Source organism: Mustela lutreola, chromosome 18 (assembly GCF_030435805.1).
Source record: "Mustela lutreola isolate mMusLut2 chromosome 18, mMusLut2.pri, whole genome shotgun sequence".
NCBI classification, from domain to species: domain Eukaryota; kingdom Metazoa; phylum Chordata; class Mammalia; order Carnivora; family Mustelidae; genus Mustela; species Mustela lutreola.
In genome coordinates this window covers 35,044,095-35,062,061 of record NC_081307.1, presented here as the reverse complement: position 1 = coordinate 35,062,061, position 17,967 = coordinate 35,044,095, and the positions used below count along the sequence as shown (strand labels likewise).

At 40.6% G+C, this 17,967-nt stretch overlaps 1 protein-coding gene across 1 annotated transcript in view; it reads right to left on the bottom strand.

Moving 5' to 3' along the window:
* The window catches only part of ASB5 (ankyrin repeat and SOCS box containing 5), a 50,036-nt gene extending 37,135 nt beyond the window's left edge, over positions 1-12,901 (bottom strand). Inside the window, exon 1 of the mRNA XM_059156251.1 lies at positions 12,588-12,901. Coding sequence (XP_059012234.1) covers positions 12,588-12,783 — 196 coding nt within the window. The 5' untranslated portion in view covers positions 12,784-12,901. The remainder of the gene's footprint in view (positions 1-12,587) is intronic.
* Positions 12,902-17,967: the final 5,066 nt, after the last annotated feature.

The following is a 17,967-nucleotide window of genomic DNA, read 5'->3' as shown; positions in this document are numbered from 1 at the left end:
AGGTAGTGATTCTGAGTTTTCTATCAGCCAAACCCCTTCTTGTAACAGCTTCTAGCACTTGACGATTTTCTGACTTGCTTTAGAGGAAAAAGAGCAGTCTCCTCTCATATATGGCATGTGGGGTGTGTTCTGTATGCTGTATACACTTTGAAGGGCCATGATGACATTCAGCTTAAGGTGAACAAAGAACGAACATTTAGTGATATTTGAAGTTTGGCTCAGAAAGTCTGACATTTTAAGAATAAAAATGTATTCACTTAAAATGAGAAATCAAAAAGTAGACAAGTAGCATCCCTCACCAAAAGGCAAAACCTTTGAGTTTATATGAGCTGAATAAGATACTGGAAAATATTAACAGCCATTAACGGATTCCAGTCAACAAGAGGTATGATGGGTTTGTTTTATTTGAGGAAGCGGGGTCATGCCAGTCCATGAGGTTAAAAGGAATCAGGGAAAAGGGACAAAAAGTCTGATTAAAAAGGTGGAGCGGAGGGCATTAATATAGATTTGACTTCTGGGCAGTATTGATTTTCTGTCTTCATTTTCCTTTGAGAATTAACTCCCTGAGCCTCTCCATGAATGTTCACTCTGTCTATGTGTGGGTCCACACTGCTGGGCGAGGCATGAGAAGGAGAGGAGAAGTGATGTGTTGAAAGTGGTGATAAAATCCCTGGGCTTAAGTTTGAATCCCTTTCTTTTCCCTTTTTTCCTCCTTCCTTTGTTTCTAACCTCCTTGATTATTTGGTAGGTCTCTGTGCTAGGTGAGCTCTGAGGATGAGGCAAAGCCCTGTGTTCACGCATGCGTGGGGCACCGGGAGGTGGGGGTTGTGGGTGTGGTGGGGAGGGGGCGTGGCGGAGCACGCCCAGAAAATGCAAAGGGATTCTGTGTCTGACTGGGATTATTGCAAAGTCCGCGAAAGATGGACTGCAGCCCGAAAAAGAGCTGGCCCTGGAAGAAGGACACTGCTAGCTTCATAATGTGAACTAAAAAAACACATCCCACAAATGGTCAGGTTGAGTGATGTCAGAAGCAACGCCAGAATACCTGGACTCCTGTTTCGACTTTCCTCTGAGGAGATCGGTAACCTTGAGCAAGTTCTGCTACATTTGAAATTGTTTCCTTCTTTGTGAAAGAAGCATTAATACCTTTGACTTTGTAGGGAACAATTATGAGGATGAAAAGGGATAGGATGTATGGAAAGACTTTGTGAATTACACGAGAAATATGACATACTGCCCTCAGAAAGTGTGAGGTGGGTCTTGCAGTGTCATAGCTAGGGATAGAAGAGGTCAAGAGACATGCTAAGCACCCCTATTAAGTCCAATTATAGGGAATTTGGAAAACAAATTCACTTTTTCCTTTTCTCATCTTCTCCTCCTACAGTATTAACCACATAATATTTACTAGGAAATCATCTCAATTTCATAAAATGTAAGATATGAAAATTTTATATTTAGAAAATAGTTTATTTCCCAAGGGACTCTTTTTTTTTTTTTTTTTTTTAACATATAATGTATTATTTGCATCAGGGGTATAGTCTGTGAATCATCAGTCTTACACAATTCACAGCACTCACCACAATACATACCTTCCCCAATGTCCATCCCCCAACCACCCCTATCTCTCCCTTCCCCCACCCCCAGCAACCCCAAAGGGACTCTTTTACATGACACATTTACATGGAATGACAAAAATAAAAATCCAGTAATTTCCTAAAACTGTCCTGCACACAACTTTTAAGCACAGCTCTGCTTGTACTCCGGTATAGTACATTTGATGGGGGTTTTACCAAGTTTTAAACATAGCTTTAAAAGCACCAAGGATGAAGCCATTGGGAACAATAACGTTTCTGCTGGAATATTAAAATTCTGATATTACAACATGGAACTGATTCCTATCATCTAAAACAAATGGCCAGTATTGCATCAGCTTCATTGTTCCTCAGTGGCCCAAGGCAGACCAGGCTAGCTTGAGCTACCTCAGGAAAATGTGGGAGTTGCTGTGTTACTCCCCAGTTAGTGAAGTCGTGGTTAGACTCTCCATTGTGAGAAAGTGCTTTGTCCGTTATCATATTCCTACTTTGGACCTTGCAGCTAACAGCCTGAGTATTCCCATGGCTTGGATCGTCACCTTGTTCCCCAGTTGTAACATACCTAACATGGAAGCTCTTGGGGGGATATTTTGCCAACTTGTGCACAGGGCCCCAGACCATTTAAAATGGTCTGAGGTTATTCAGTGAGCCTATGAAATAATCCTGCATTTTTATTTCCAGATCAAATCTGCTTTTTTTTTTTTTTAAGGCTTATTTTTCTCCTTTCTCATAAGAAAAAAATTTTTTTTTCATAAGATAGGTCCAGTGAAACATTATGTTTTGCTTGCTTCCTGGAGAGACCAGCTGGTGGAGAGAAACAGAGAAAATAAAGGAAAAAAGCCAACTCCCTGCCTCGTGCTGACTCAGCCCTTCACTGCTCCTGTTGTTAGGACTGGGTTTTGTCTTCCCTTTTCAGCTGCCAGGGATGAAGAGGAGAGAAAATAAAAGGGCAAGAAGGCTTGGCAGAGGAAGTTAATATCCGGTGCTTTGGTATTTTGGAGATGAAGCCATGTCAGCTCTTTGTAAGGTACTCACTGCGGAAGAGTGAAGAGAAATTTGCTCCTGTATTAGTAACGTGCCATTACGCTGTCATGGTAATGCCTTTCCGGAAAAAACTGGTTATACTACAGTATAACCTGACTAGGTATTTGGCCCTGGAAAACATTCCCTTCCGAAGGATTTCTGTCCGAAGTGTTCTTTGACAGAATAAGATGGTAGAAGAAATACCTGCAAGTAATTTTAAAACTGTCAGCTCTGAACTTGCCTTTAGGTCCTGGCCACACACCAGGCCAGTCTTCTGCCTTGCTCTGCTCCAGTTCTCTGTGGTAGCTCGGAAACACTCAACCTTTCAGAACTTCACTTGGTTACTCTTAAATAAACACATAAAGAGCGCCAAACACTTAAGTTCTGAAACCTCCCCAAATCTCTAACGTGATGCGGAGAAGAAAACTTAGTTGCTTAGTGAAAATGTCCTAGCATCATCCTGTGCTGACAGCAGCTCTAGCAAACACAGCGTATGATAATTCCACAGTCCTTTTTTATCCATGTTTCTCTGAGTACTCAATCGTAGGCAGTTTAGTACTGTTTGTGAAGAAATTTAAAGCATAATATAAAGAGCTCACTTTTATGGAGTAACGGTATTCCAAGGCACTGTGACAAATGGTAATTTGTCTATCAAATTGACTTGACAAAAGTAATTAAAATCTATCTCCTAGAAACTTTGTAATAGCCCTCTGAAATAAATATCGTTATCTCCATTTTAATAATGAAGAAACTGAGGGCTGCAGACTTCAGACAATTTTCCGAGGATCTCACAGCTGGAAGGTGCTAGAAACATGACAGAATAATTTATGCATGCCTAAATCACTGGCATCTGCAACGTGACTTGAAACTCTATTTTCCCCTAGATTAAGGTATTTTATTCATTCCGTAAGTATTTGCTGAGTTCCTCCAATTTCCAAGGCATTATTTTTCTTCGTGCCATTGGCAGCTATTTCAAGGTCCCAGTGACTTTTTGCTTAGTAAATTATAATTTCCTTCTCCAGAATGATTCTGGAGAAGGAAATTATAATTTACTAAGCAAAAAGTAGTTTTCCCCTGCAAACTGGTTACAATTCGGTCTCCAAGTATTTGGCAAGAATCCTTTTTGCCTCTTGAGCCTTATGTTAATTACAAACTTATTTTTCCCTTTATTCTAGTTAAATCCTTTGTATTTCAAACACCTTATTTTTTTTTTAATAAATAAAATATTTGTTATAATGCTATAGAACCAGGTTTGTGGTCAAATTTGTATGCTACTTAAAATTAACCTTTAGGGGCACCTGGGTGGCTCAGTGGGTTAAAGCCTCTGCCTTTGGCTCAGGTCATGATCCCAGGGTCCTGGGATCGAGCCCCGCATCAGGCTCTCTGCTCGGCAAGGAGCCTGCTTCCTCCTCTCTCTGACTGCCTCTCTGCCTACTTGTTATCTCTGTCTGTCAAATAAATAAATAAAATCTTTTTTAAAAATTAGCCTTTAAATAGTTATCAAAATATCATTGAATCAAGCTTTCATAAATAAAATTCTTTTTAAAACTATTACGACCTCCAGAGGGCCCTAAAGTTTGAGTTTATTTAAGCAGATTCCCCTTGCACTTTTGGAAGGTCATGCCAATTAGGTGCTCAAGTATTGTTCCAGGACTTAATATCACTGTGTAGGAGGTAGTCCCTCCAATCCAAATCACTCTTGTTCTGTTGCTTTCTTGGACTAACGGTGCGTAGCCATAAAACTTGGCAGCTAAACTAGATTTTACTAGATGAGCAGCTTCGTCATAACTACAGGGAATGGAGAGAGCGATGTTTACATTTTTGTTTTGCTTCCTTTCTTTTACTTCTTGGAGAGTCACTGTGAAGAAATTGCCATTCCTTCCCAGACTCAATAGATCTGTGATTCTGTGCATTTCAGCTCTGAAGAAACTAACACTTTCTCTTTTTCCTATTTACCCATTCTGGGTGGTGGCTCGAGAGGGAAAGAAGACACAAGGCTTCCAAATTCAGAAATTCATTTGGTGCATCAGTTCACACTAAACCTTACCTACTCCTTGTGCTTGATGGACTATAGGAATCATCATTTCTCTAGTGAATGAGGTCGTTTGGAAAACAGAAGGAGCTCATAAATCTCCTCAGTGGTTAATCAAAGATGTGTTTGGTACTTCAGAGGGCTTCTGTCCCCCAGAGTCACAGCCTACCCAACTCCATCAGCTCCTGAGGAGCTCTGCAGCATTATGAGGGCGAAGAGCCGATTTCAACAGACAGGCCTTAAAGTTCATTGTATCACGGTCTGTTTCCATTTAAATCAAGCCACACACTTGATGACTGAGAGGAGCCAGTGTTTCTATTTAAGAACGTGAATGGCCTTTTGGTTTTATGTTCCAGTTTGCTTGTCCCCTGTCCATAGTTTACGGCACTAAGCCTTCTGGAAAGAGTGTATGTATTTCTGAATGTTTCTATTTTGCTCTTTAGGTGATGGTGGCATGGAAATTTTAGTTGCCCTCATGGAGACAGAATGGCCTCGTGCCATAGTCTCGCACATTCCTGATGGGCCCAAAATGTTACTGTTGTTCCCATCCCTAGTAGAGAATGTTGAAAGGCTGTTCCTGTTGTGACTCATTTTATAAGGTGGTTGGTTCTGTAAAGATGCACGTAACTTGCATCATATTTTCAACACACTGAGAGCATTTGTGTTTAAACACCATTTCATCCTTTTCTTTAAAGAAAAATTTCTCGGAAAGTCCAACTTCTGGAACTTCACCACAGTAAAGCTATCCTGTTTAGAAAAGAGGAAGGGGCCCACGGGAACCTTGTCTCTGCATGCCACCCTAGCCTCTCAATCCCACGGGCTTTTCTAGAAAACTCCTAAATCTCCTTAGAAGGCAGATTTTTAAAAACCCATGCCACAGTAACCAATGTAGAATTATAAGACTAAGAAATGAAATTATAAGGAAAAAATCATTCTAATATATGGTCTCCCCCAATTTAATTTCCCAGAGTGGACTTGTTTAATCACAGGCCACTTGGAAATGCTAACAATTTAACAATTTATGTGGCTCTCCTTCCCTGATCTGATATCCTTTGGGCATTTGGAGTCTAAAGAGCCAATGGTCTCCTTTGTAGTACCGCTGAGAGAAGCCTGGAAAGAAGGAATGATTTGTTCTTCCTGCAGCTGGTAGAGAAGAAATGCCAAAAGATCTGCAGAGTCCTTAAGCAAACTATTCTTTCATTTTTTTTCTTTTCCTTCTTTGTTCCTTTCTTTCTTCTTCCTCTTCTTCTTTTTTTTTTTTTTTTTTTTTTTTTAAGGATTTGAGGGTGGTTTCAAAGCAAGAGGCGTTCGAAATACTCCACCGCTTTCCGTGACATGGTTCGTCTGTTACTGGGGACACACTTGACTCTCTTCTGCTCCGGTTGGGAAATGAGCCGAGCGGGCTGAGATCACTGCAGCAGTCCACACAATGCCATCGAGGCACTCTGAGGACTTGAGCTGTTGAGCCCACGTCGAGGGGGTGTTTTGTCTTCTCTGAGATGCAGCTCATGAAATATGCATACTTCACGTGTCCTGACCTATTACCTCATCACACCAGAGAGTCTGCAAAACACCCCCATGGTAGTTATTTCCAGCATTACGTAGTGGTTCCTTTTGTGTAGCCTGAATCTAGTGAAGGCAGCAGAAAGCTCTTAATAGAATAATTTCCTTTTGGATGTGTGATTGAGAAGATGTGTATTTATTTTTCACGTTGGCACCGACAATCCAGCTATCCTTATCTAATATTTATACATCAGTCTGCTCCCCGACGATCCAAGCTTGTTCAGTTTGACATTCTAAACTTCCTCTTTGCCCTTATATTCAGTTTGCTTTCACCCCTGCTTGTACATAACGAGATAACTTCTGCCTCAGAAATTTTATCTCAAGCCCCACCTTCTTGATGAAGCTCCAGATACTCTCAATGGCCTTCTTTAGAAAACAGTCATTACAGAACTTAACTGTTTTCATTTAGCACCGTATGAATTTCTGCTTTCTTGCTGTTTGGCTGTTTCACATGGGCACAGTTCGGCCCCACTTAAGCACACTTGCTTTGGCTCAAAAGGGGAGTCATGTAGTACCTGTGATAATATACAGATCTCTCCATATGTAAACCCACACATACACACACATATGCATTCATCGGTCTACATGTAGCACATAACATTGAACCAGGAATGGAATAGGTGTCCAAGTACTGAGCTGAATTAAATTCAGAATTGTATCAGTTACATCAATTAATGCGAAAACCCTTATTTCAATAAATTACCATTGTCTAAAAGATACAGGAAATTGAAAAGCAGAAGGTCCAGACTTAGTTTCCACTCTTTATCTATTCTTATTATCTTAAAACTATAGAATTGATTATAACAGTGCCTCCTAGCAATATATGCAAAATCTGTTTTTGAAATTTTTTCCCAAAATACCTGTTATCCTACAAATACCATAGTGGATAAGTAATTAATATGCTTTATTTTTTTCCTAAAAATACATTCTTTTAAAATAAAACTCTGAGCTTTTACATAAAGACTTAGGCAGAAGAAATGTGAGTCAGAAATAATAATAATAGAGATGAAAAAGAGAATGGGACAGTGAAAGTGGAGAATTGGGAAGGTTTTGAGCATTATGAAGAAGGAGACATGCACGATTACAGGAGAGAATATGCATATTGCCAGTAAAATTTATTTTTCATGACATGTCCTGGGCAGATCTATTCTTATCCCTATACTCTCACCTCTGTGCTCACAGCATCTTCTCTAGCCTTGTAAAATGGCACTTTGCATGTTTTTAAACTACTCAGTTATCTGTCTCCCACTAGATGATATACACCTTTAGGAAAAGGATTATGGTTCGTTTGTGTATTTTTTCCTTAAGGCCCAGCATAGAGCCTGTGACATATAATACACACAAGTCAATAGTTTAAGTAATAAAGGAGCAAATAATGGAATGACATAAGGAAAGGAGAGAGAGACAAAAGGCATGAGAAGACTATTCCCAGGAAAACTGACCCCTCACAAGTTATCAGTATGCCAAGTTCTTTAATTCTAAAAAGTCATTCATTTCTCCAAATATAGAGGAAGAGGAAAGATATTAATGTTAGAAATATGACAGTCTTCTGTGAACTTGGAACTTTGTTCCCACATTCCGTCTTTAATTCACAGGATTATAATGGTCTCTTCCAAAAAAAGTGCTCTGACATTTCCAGAAAAATAGAGCTTGGGCAAAATGAAAATAGCTTAAATTTTTTTTTTTTGGTAACATTTTCCATTATAATGTCCTGCCTTTTGTCATAGAAGAACAGTCCTATTGGCTCAAGTTATTCTTAGAGAGAGATCCACCTAAGTATGGAAAATGTGTCCAAAGCTCTCACATTGTCAAGGTATTTTTATACCTTTATATAATGAACACTGTGAAAGAAGTCATCCTACAGATTTGCCTCTTGGAGTTTTTCACTGCTGAGATTCTGAGACACGTTCCTAACATAGCTAACCCCAACACAGTCAACACCAGGCATCAAAAACTACATGGCTCCTCGGGTACAGGCAAACATGATCACTGCCGCTGTGGTTGACATCTGATGCAAAGCTAAATTCCTAAAGCTGTTTTCAAACCGGAGATGGGCTTTTTTGATGGAGAAAACCATGAATGACATTATATAAAATTCTAACTGCTTTTCCTATCCAGTTTACCCTATTCTCCAAAATGGCCAGCACATTGGCCATTGAGCTTGTGGTAGCAGGTTTACACTGTAGCCTATTTTCAAATGTCAACAAGAGACACGTCAAAAAACAAAACAAAACAAAAACATGCTTAATGGTAACCCCCAAACCAAATTTATGAAATCACAAAGACAGAGTCTCTCAGATGATTGCACATGCATTCTGTAATTCTATATAAAGTCCCAACTGTGAAAGGAGTGCCTGAAGAGTTCTGGATGTCACAAGGATTGTGACATTATGAGAGACATTGTGACATGTCTCTCACAGAGAGACATTACTTTGATGAATTTTCCACAGTGTCAAATCTGGTCTGTGGTCTTGGAGACTCAGAAACCCGATCTGTCAGCAAAGCTGGAGCAAATTCACACGTCAGAGGTGGACTTACAACTCGGAGAACACAGAACACTACCGAAGAGTGATAACAAGATGTAAATACATTAATTTACAAGAAGCTTAAATGTCACACGGACTCCCCCGCTCCTGGGGGCCAGCCAGCTCGTTTCCTTTCTGGGGACAGGGCCACAGGAAGTGCCAAATCCTAAACAGAAGGTTAGTTGGTGATGAAAAAATGGAACAAAAGGAAGACAGAAATAAGTCAAATGTGAGACTAGAATGCAGATCCTAGTTTTATTACCTTCCGAGTTACCCCGATGTTTCACACTGGGGGAAGGCAAGTCTGAAGACTCACGGAGCAGCGAAGGGTCCAGCCCCCTCTGTGGCCTGGGTGGACGCTGAGGGCTCACCTGCGCCTGCATGGCTGATCAGTCCCTCTGCTGATAGACCTATTTTTCTTCTTGGTTTGTCCACATCTAACTCTGGGAGACAAGAAGTTCCCCTAAAGTAACATCTGCTCTCTGCCAATGCCATTTAAAGGTATCATCAGATTCATCCTTTCTTCTTTTCATTTTGTTTTTTAAGATTTTATTTATTTGAAAGAGAGAGCACGAGCAGGGGTGTAGAGGCAGAGGAGAAACAGGCTCCCCTCTGAGCAGAGACCCAGACGTGGGCCTCAGTCCCAGGACCCCAGGATCACAACATGACCCAAAGGCAGGTGCTTAACCAACTGAGCCACCCAGGTGCCCAGGACAACATTATTACTCTTAACAGAAGGGCATTAGTAGTTCGTGACTTCGTCTCAGCTCTTAGAATGATTTCATAAAATCTATGTAACCCCCCGCCCCAGATCTCTATACTGTTTGATACCACAGCTGAAGACTGTGGTATCTTTTCAGCTCCTGTTAGCCTCCCTGTTAGTCTCAAAGTATAGTGCTAGCTTTAAAAATAGACTAGTGCTCTGATATTTTAAAGATTGTAAGCAGGATGTTTAACAGCAAGGACTACAGGAAGCAGGTACAGAGAAAAGTCGTGATAAATTGTGTGATGGCAGAGTTGATAAAAGTCTTCCGTTTCAAACACGAAGAGGCAGATTTGTAAGTTTTACTGGCCTTTCAAGAAGATCAAGCAGGAAATAATCTTAAACTACTTTAGTCGCCATTTAACTTCCAGCAGCCTTGGGTAACCACACCTTGGTCTCAAGTCTGACTAGAAAGTACTTGGAGAAAAAAACAAAAAACCCTTCCCTGTGTTGCTCCAGTAGGATGAGCTCATTTGCAATAGCATCTAGTAAGAGAGGGTTTCTTTTACTTCATACCAAAGTACTATGACATGGGGAGGACATCCAGAATGTTGTCAACAGCGTCCTCTCTGGTTTGAGAGACATGAAAATACACACATCGTCTCCTATATCATGGAATTTGGCAACTCCTCGTCAGAAATGTTGGGGAACAATCTGGCTAAGTCTTAAAAGTAGGAATGAGAAGCCTAATTCAAAGTGGAATGAAGGTGATAATCTTTCCTAGGAAGGAGGAAATTGCTAGGTTAAACAAAGATAATTAAGCCTGATTGGTTAATTATACAAATACAAACAAAATAAAAATAGTTTCGTTGTAGTATATAAAAGGAAGAGCTATGTCAAAATGAAAAAATTAATAATTTCTTAGGCAAAGAAGAATTAACTCTTAGAGGTAGGAGATCAAGAATGAGTTTGTAAAAAAACACAAAACAAAACAAAACAAAAATCGGTTTGTTAGGTACCTGATTGTTCTCCTAATATTACAATAAAATTGGAGCCAAATTATGCTTGCATTGAATAAAAATTATATAGTCTATTTAATCTATAGATTAATACAAGATGTGAGAAAAAAATTTTATTAAATTGATATAATACTAACACAACACAAAAAAATTTTTAAGAACCTATGTTCCCAATTTATATTTCTAGGAAAAGTGTTTTTCCATTAGTAAGTGTTGATTTTTTTCTTTTCTTTTTGGGACATCCTAGAGTTCTAATATATCTTAACAAACATAGACTCATGAAGCTAAATGGGAACATGGGAGCCATTTCATATATTCCTATGGCTTCCAGTGAAAGTGCTCTGAGATCAGATTCAACAGAGGACAATTGTCTTCTGTTACTTATGAATATGTACAAAAAGGAGCTTCTGCAGCTTTCTCAAATATGCTTGCCATAGGGTGCCTGGGTGGCTCAGTTGGTTAAGTGTCTGCCTTCAGCTCAGGTCATGATCATGGGGTCCTAGGATTGAGTCCCATGTCAGGCTTCCTGCTCTGCAGGGAATCTGCTTCTTTGGCCCTTTCACTGGTTCTCTCAATCTCCCTCTCTCAAATAAATAAAATCTTAAAAAGTAAATAAATAAAATGCTTGCCACTCCACAAAACATGTAGATTTTTAGCAAATATTTCATGTTTTTATGTATGGCAGTTCTCATAATAGGTAGACAAGAAATTTGACTATGAAATAATGAATAAATCTCATCACCTTATGATCAATTTCAAATTATATCTAGAAATATTGGGGGGTTTTTTGTTTGTTTTACAATCTAGTTTCTTGTGTTTGCTGTTTCTGAAACAAAATATTCTACTTACAACTATAGTGTGTGCCACGTTTGAATAGTGACGGCCATTCTAAAGCAGGGTGTGAAGTAAAGGATTACATATTGCCTGTTTCCTGGAGACCCTTTCTTGAGAGTTTCATACTGGCATTTAGATTTTCCTCGCTTTGAATGAGTACGTAAATTCCTCACTTTGCATAAGAACTCTCTTCCTCCAGGGGCAAAAAATGGACTTACAATCCACCTCACATAGCAAAAAAGATTTTCTACCTTCATTCAGCTTTCCAAAAAGATTTTCTGCCTTCATTCAGCTTTGCATGTACCTTAACCTAGATTCTAAAATGAATTATTCCACAAACCAAAAAGGCAGAAGAATAGATTCTAACAAGGCAAGCTTTCCAGTCTAAATGCTCTTTTAAAAAAATTATGTTCTCTAATTCCGTGATAGTATATTTTGACTCTGAAATTTGAAGTTACTTTAGAGGCATTTGGGCTCATACTCGTTTGCTGATGTTCAAACCAGCAATGAATCCAAAGGCTGTAAGAAATTAAAGCGTCACCTTAAAGGTCACTGTAACAGTTGTTTTTATTGTACAGAATACCAGTCCAATAGAATATGAATGATTTTATAACCTTTAAAGTCTGTGGTTAACATGACTGTTTCTCATTTGGTCTCATACTTCAATTTCTTCTAAGAAACATGGATTGATGTCCCTGGCTGCCCACATCAAGTGTGTTCATTGATGTTCCTATTGTATTATAGTCGACTTTTTACAAGTTGAGCAAAGCAATGACAATTCCATCCAGGAGAACTCATGACATAAATCTCAGTATTCGACACGCCGTGTTTTATTTTTTAATCCTGGCCAAATAAAAGGTGTGAAAAACAAGTACAACCTTCAGATATTCTCATTAATAATAATTGTTTTACAGATGACGAAAGAGCCAGTTTGAGAATCATAAAAGTCTGGGTCCATGTTAAAGGACAGCTGAAGTGCCGTCAGTAATGGAAGCCTCTAAAATTATAGCTTGGCCAATACAATGTTTAAAGTTTTAAAATACTTTTCTCCATGGGAGGTTTCCACTACTCTATTTTGCAATGATACCTTGGATTTCATTAACCCAGACCTTTACCCAGCAAGATGACTTTCTTTTTTATGAAGCCGTGAAATTTACAAATGTTTTTCTAAGGGAACGTTCGGGGCATATTCACTTGGAAGCAGCCCGTAGAGAAAACATGCAATGTTTTCGTGGGCTGTGGCTGGAGCAGTAGTCAGACGCCACGTGAAGCAAGAGAGCATTACCATAAACATACCTTGTCCTTGGGTTACTCCATAAAATTCAGCTGCTATCCTGGCTGCTTCCTTGCGGTTGCCTTTCACGATGTAGAAGTGACTGAGGATGGCAAGGCTGATTTTCACAAAAAGCTTGAAACAGAAGAGTGAAAGGATCGTGAAGTAGACATTAGATAACTGTTGAGCAAACGGCCGGCTTTCTTCTAACACCGACATTGCTGCACCAGAGCGTGCGGGTCTCTCCGCTCTGAGCCAAGTCTCAAATGTGCCTGGCTCTCCTTTGGGAGGCTCCTGAACAGCTGGTCCTGAGGGAGGAAAATGTCAGCTGGTCATGATGCCCTGAGCTCAGAATATTTATACCGTCCATAAAAGTTCTCCGCAGACTGCCATTGGTCTGACGATGTTCCCTGGAAGCAGCTGCAACACGTGCTCGGCTGCCAAGGCTCCTGACTTTCCATTCTCAATAGAAAATGACACCCCCCCCCGCCCCGCCTCTCTGCTCCGAATTTCAAGACCCAGATATTGAGAGTCATAAACAAATGATTTCCTCTCTCGGCTTCTAATTATCACAAATACTTTGAAGACTGTCTATGGGGTTCCAGTTGTTAATGTCAATGATTTTCATAACGTTGGGTAAAATTCAGTCCATCACTTCAAGCCTTTAAAGTGGCCTATTTGTAGACCATGAGCTAAATCATCAAATAGTCCATGACTGGATAATCTTAATGACTAACTCATCAATTAGCGAATTACGTTGCTTTTACTGTTATCAGGGCAAAAAAATTTTTCTTCTAAATGGATAGCTGGGACAGCCACAGAATAATAATTTTAGACTGTTCATTCCTCTTGTGAACACTTTTTAAGCACTCACCAGGTGTCAGATATTTTGCCGGGTGATGGTGAGACAAAGAATGTGGTGTCCCTGCCACAAGGAACCAGAGTTGAGAGCGGGAAACAGATACCAGATACATCCAGGTGAGGACAGGGTACCATGGGAGCACAGAGAGGAAGGGCTTGATCCTCACTGGAAGGAGTCAGAAAAGACATCCAGGAAGAGGTGGCATATTCAGAGAATTCTCAGATAAGCAGGAATGTTTTATATAATCTGTCCCAAACCAAGCAAAACAAGATACTTTTTAGGCCCAAAACCTTTAACCCTAATTTGGTTTAATTTGTGAATGAATGTGTTTATAAGGACATCTTTAGGCAAGTTATAGATTTTTTATTTTTTATTTAAATTCAATTAATCAACATAGAATACATCATTATTTTCAGATGTAGTGTTCAATAATTCATCAGTTGCATATAACACCCAGTGCTCATTACATTAAGTGCCCTCCTTAATGCCCATCACCCAGTTACCCCATCCCCCCCCACACCCCCCCACGCACCCCCACAGCAACCCTCAGTCTGTTTCCTATAGTAAGAGTCTATTCTGATTTTTCCCCACTCTGATGACTTCCCGTTCAGTTTTCCCTCCCTTCCCCTATGATCCTCTGCTGTTTCTTATATTCCACATATGGGTGAAATCATATGATAATTGTCTTTCTCTGATTGACCTATTTCACTCAGCATGATACCCTCTAGTTCCATCCATGTTGATGTAAGTAGTGAGTATTAATCTTTCCCGATGGCTGAGTATGTATATACCACGTCTTCTTTATCCATTTATCTGTCAGTGGACATCTCAGCTCTTTCCATAGTTTGGTTGTTGTGGACATTGGGGTGCACATACTCCTTCAGATCACTACATTTGTATCTTTTGTATCCCAGTAGTGTAATCGCTGGTTTGCCCGGTAGCTCTATTTTTAACATCTTAGGAACCTCCCTACTGTTTTCCAGAGTGGCTGTATCAGCTTAGGCAAGCTATATTTTTAAGAGAGAAATAAAGCAAATTGTTAAGAAGAATAAATTATAAAGACAATATTTTGGCACTTAAGCCAAAATTAAATGCCAAGACAAAAAATGGCATATTATACAGGGAGTTTATTCATACGGTTTTATGACCAGGTTTGGGGTCTGTTGTGTATGGCTTCCCAATCCTTCTGACAAGCTCCAAAATAATATTAACCTAGACTTCGGAAAGTAGAGATGGCTCAATATGATAAAAGAGCACATCAATGTTGGGACATACCGGTATATCCGCCCTGGTATATGTTTTTTATGCTGTTCGTCTTAGCTGAGTGGAGCGATTTACGTGAAACATTCCTAAGACAGAGGGGACATTGATGTAAAAGAAATGTGTTCAATGAAGCAGGTTTTTTCCTTCCCCGGTGAGTCAGTGGCTCCCGGAAAAATAAATGAGGTCAATATATTAGAAAGAAACTGCCGAGCTCTCTATGAAAATGGCCAGTGGGATGGTTTTCACAGTCAGAACTAGACCTTGTGAGTGGCCAGTACTCGGACTGGGCATGTGCACTCCGGGAATCCATGACAGTGAACCTTGAGGTACAGAAGGGAAAGGAACGAGCCGTTCCTCTCTCTCCCCAGTAGTGAGACTGTGTCCGTGAAGTACTGACAGGACAGTCCCCTTGCAGTTAGTCTTCCCTCTGGCACCGGCGCTCAGGCCGGAGCCCCCACTGGCGCGGCCCGACCTCCAACAGCTGCGCCATCACAATGCTCTGAGTCACTGGCCTGACTTCCACGTCAGCGCTTTAGAATCAGAAGTAAAACCCGCCCGAGCGTGCGGCTAGGGTTTCACTCCTTCCTCTTTACCAGTAAGTGCTTTTATAAATAATTCCCTCCACATCAGCTAATCGGGGCCTGGATACTTTCAGGTTGAGGAATACATTTATTTCCATAAGGCTGCGATCACTGGGGCACCAGTTTAAAGTCCTGTGGTTTTACCAGGAGAAAATCACCCCTGCCCAATATTTGGCTTTGATGTCAACATGCCAGGTTTTATTTGTAGGAGTTCCTTGATTTCTACCTCTGTTTTCTGTGTTGGTAGATCTCCTCCCTTGGCAATGTTCACCATCTCCAGTCACAGTGAAAATTAAGGCTAAATAAAATAACTCAAAGTAAGTGAAATTATCGAATAGAAACTAGATGTATTTTTCACATTACAGACCCTTGTAAATAATACCAGAAGTAACTTGAGTAATATTTAAAAGACACATGAAAAGTATTGTGAGCCTATTTTCCCCGGCATTAGCATTTTCTTAAAAAATAAAATATCGATGAGTAACTTAAGTGATTTATTGAGATGATGTGGTAGGTAGCCAGTCCATCCTAACTGTTTTAATCTTGTGAGTTTCAGTCAATCAACGAATCAGCTCAAAATTGAGCTCAACGATTGTGCTTCTAGAATGGATGATACAAGAGACCTTAAAAACACAGGAAGAAGTGATTTATTGAGAGTCCAGTTATGCTACATGTTTTATGTTCATCTCATTTACTCTCTTATTCCCTCTCAGCATGACTATTATTGTTATTTACGTTTTAAAGATGAAGAATGTTGGCTTTAGAGGGCTTTGGTGACCTGAACACATTCCTTATGAGGAACAGCACTGCTTGGACATAGATCCGACTCCAGATAAATCCATGCACAAGTCACCACTCGTATTTTCTGTTTTGAAGCCTTTCCAGTCTGAATGAGCAAATGCGATTTATGCAAACAGACACGGAGACCAAGCCACACAGCTTCACACAGACAGTGAAGCTGTATTTTCTCAGGAGCCCGAATTAGTACCTGAACTGCTGGGGCAGGGTGCTGGGGCAGGGTGCGCGTGTTCTGATGATTAAAGGAGGCAGGATCACGTGTGAGCTCAACACGGGAATAAAGGAAAACAGGAGTGGGTCATGACTGAGCCAATACTTGGGGATTATTCGCAGCACGGAGTCGGCGGCAGGCTCCCATAAAAACACCAGGGAAGCAGCACAGAGCGGTGCTGAGGAGGAGCGTAGTGGAGAGTGAGTCCGTCAGAAATCCTGAGTGTTCCAAACAGGGTCGAATGACTGAGTCGGAATGAAGAGGATGAGGATTGGAGAAAGGATATTAGGTCGAGCCAGAATGGGTCACGGGGACTTTCAACTCCGATTTTAATACGTTGATGGGCTAGGAACGGGGATGTCAGTGTTGAGGTATAATCCTTAAAGCAACTTCCAAAGGGAAAAATGCTCCTTAGCTTCCTCTTGTCGTCACCTTTCTCGGTTCTGGTTCTATTCCTCTCTACCACCCAGGTGTCTGAGGAGAGGAGAGACCTCTCCATGGCCAGTCCCTGGAGCCCCCAGCCTGTCTCCCGTCCAGTCTCTTGCTCCACCCCATTTAGCATCCAGGGAATCACACACACACACACACACACACACACACACATATTTTTTGGCGTGTTTCAGAGACTCACTTTCATGTCATGCAGAAGTTGAGCATGATAATGACTTTCACATGTGGCCAGATTACCCTTTATTTTTTTTAAAAGATTTTATTTATTTATTTGACAGAGAGAGAGAGGGATTACAAGTAGACAGAGAGGCAGGCAGAGAGAGAGGGGAAAGCAGGCTCCATGCCGAGCAGAGAGCCCAACACGGGGCTCTATCCCAGGACCCTGAGAGCATGACCCGAGCTGAAGGCAGAGGCTCAACCAACTGAGCCACCCAGGTGCCCCCGAATCACCCTTTAAAGTCTCATAGTACAATCTCATTTCCAGAGATTATGGGACTAATCACTGCTGAATTAGCTCCAGGACTGATGCAAGTTATTAGACTGAAAATGCCAATGGGACATAAAAAGAAAAAGCCTCTTTCTAGTGCTTTCCAGTTGATAAACTTTAGCATAAATATTTTTACATAAAGTACAGACATCTCATTGAAGATCATTTTCTTAAAAAGAAAAATTCTGTTCCCTTATTTTTGGGTAGAAAGCTGAAGGCTCTAATGGACTTTTTTATTCCTAAGATTCCAAAAAACAACTACAGGGATAATTTCAAATAGCACATTTGCTAATGGTCAGTGTAATGGCAGGCATCTTCCTAGCCTTGGACCAGGGATTTTGAAGAGGATTTGTACACCATAAATGCAAACTGAAAAAAGCCCTTTGTTCATAAATCTGATGGCTGATAAAAATGTAAGGAGAGGGGCGCCTGGGTGGCTCAATGGGTTAAAGCCTCTGCCTTCGGCCCCGGTCACGATCCCAGGGTCCTGGGATCAAGCCCCGCATCGGGCTCTCTGCTCAGCGGCGAGCCTGCTTCCCTTTCTCTCTCTGTCTGCCTCTCTGCCTACTTGTGATTTCTCTGTCAAATAAATAAATAAAATCTTTAAAAAAAAATGTAAGGGGAAAATTATGCAAGTCGTTATTGGTGGCATAATAGCTCACTGCTGTGCTTAAAACACCATCAAAAATAGCACCTTTTCTCATTTTGTGAAATCTCGTGAAAATAAGGACAAACGCCTTTTGATGTTTAG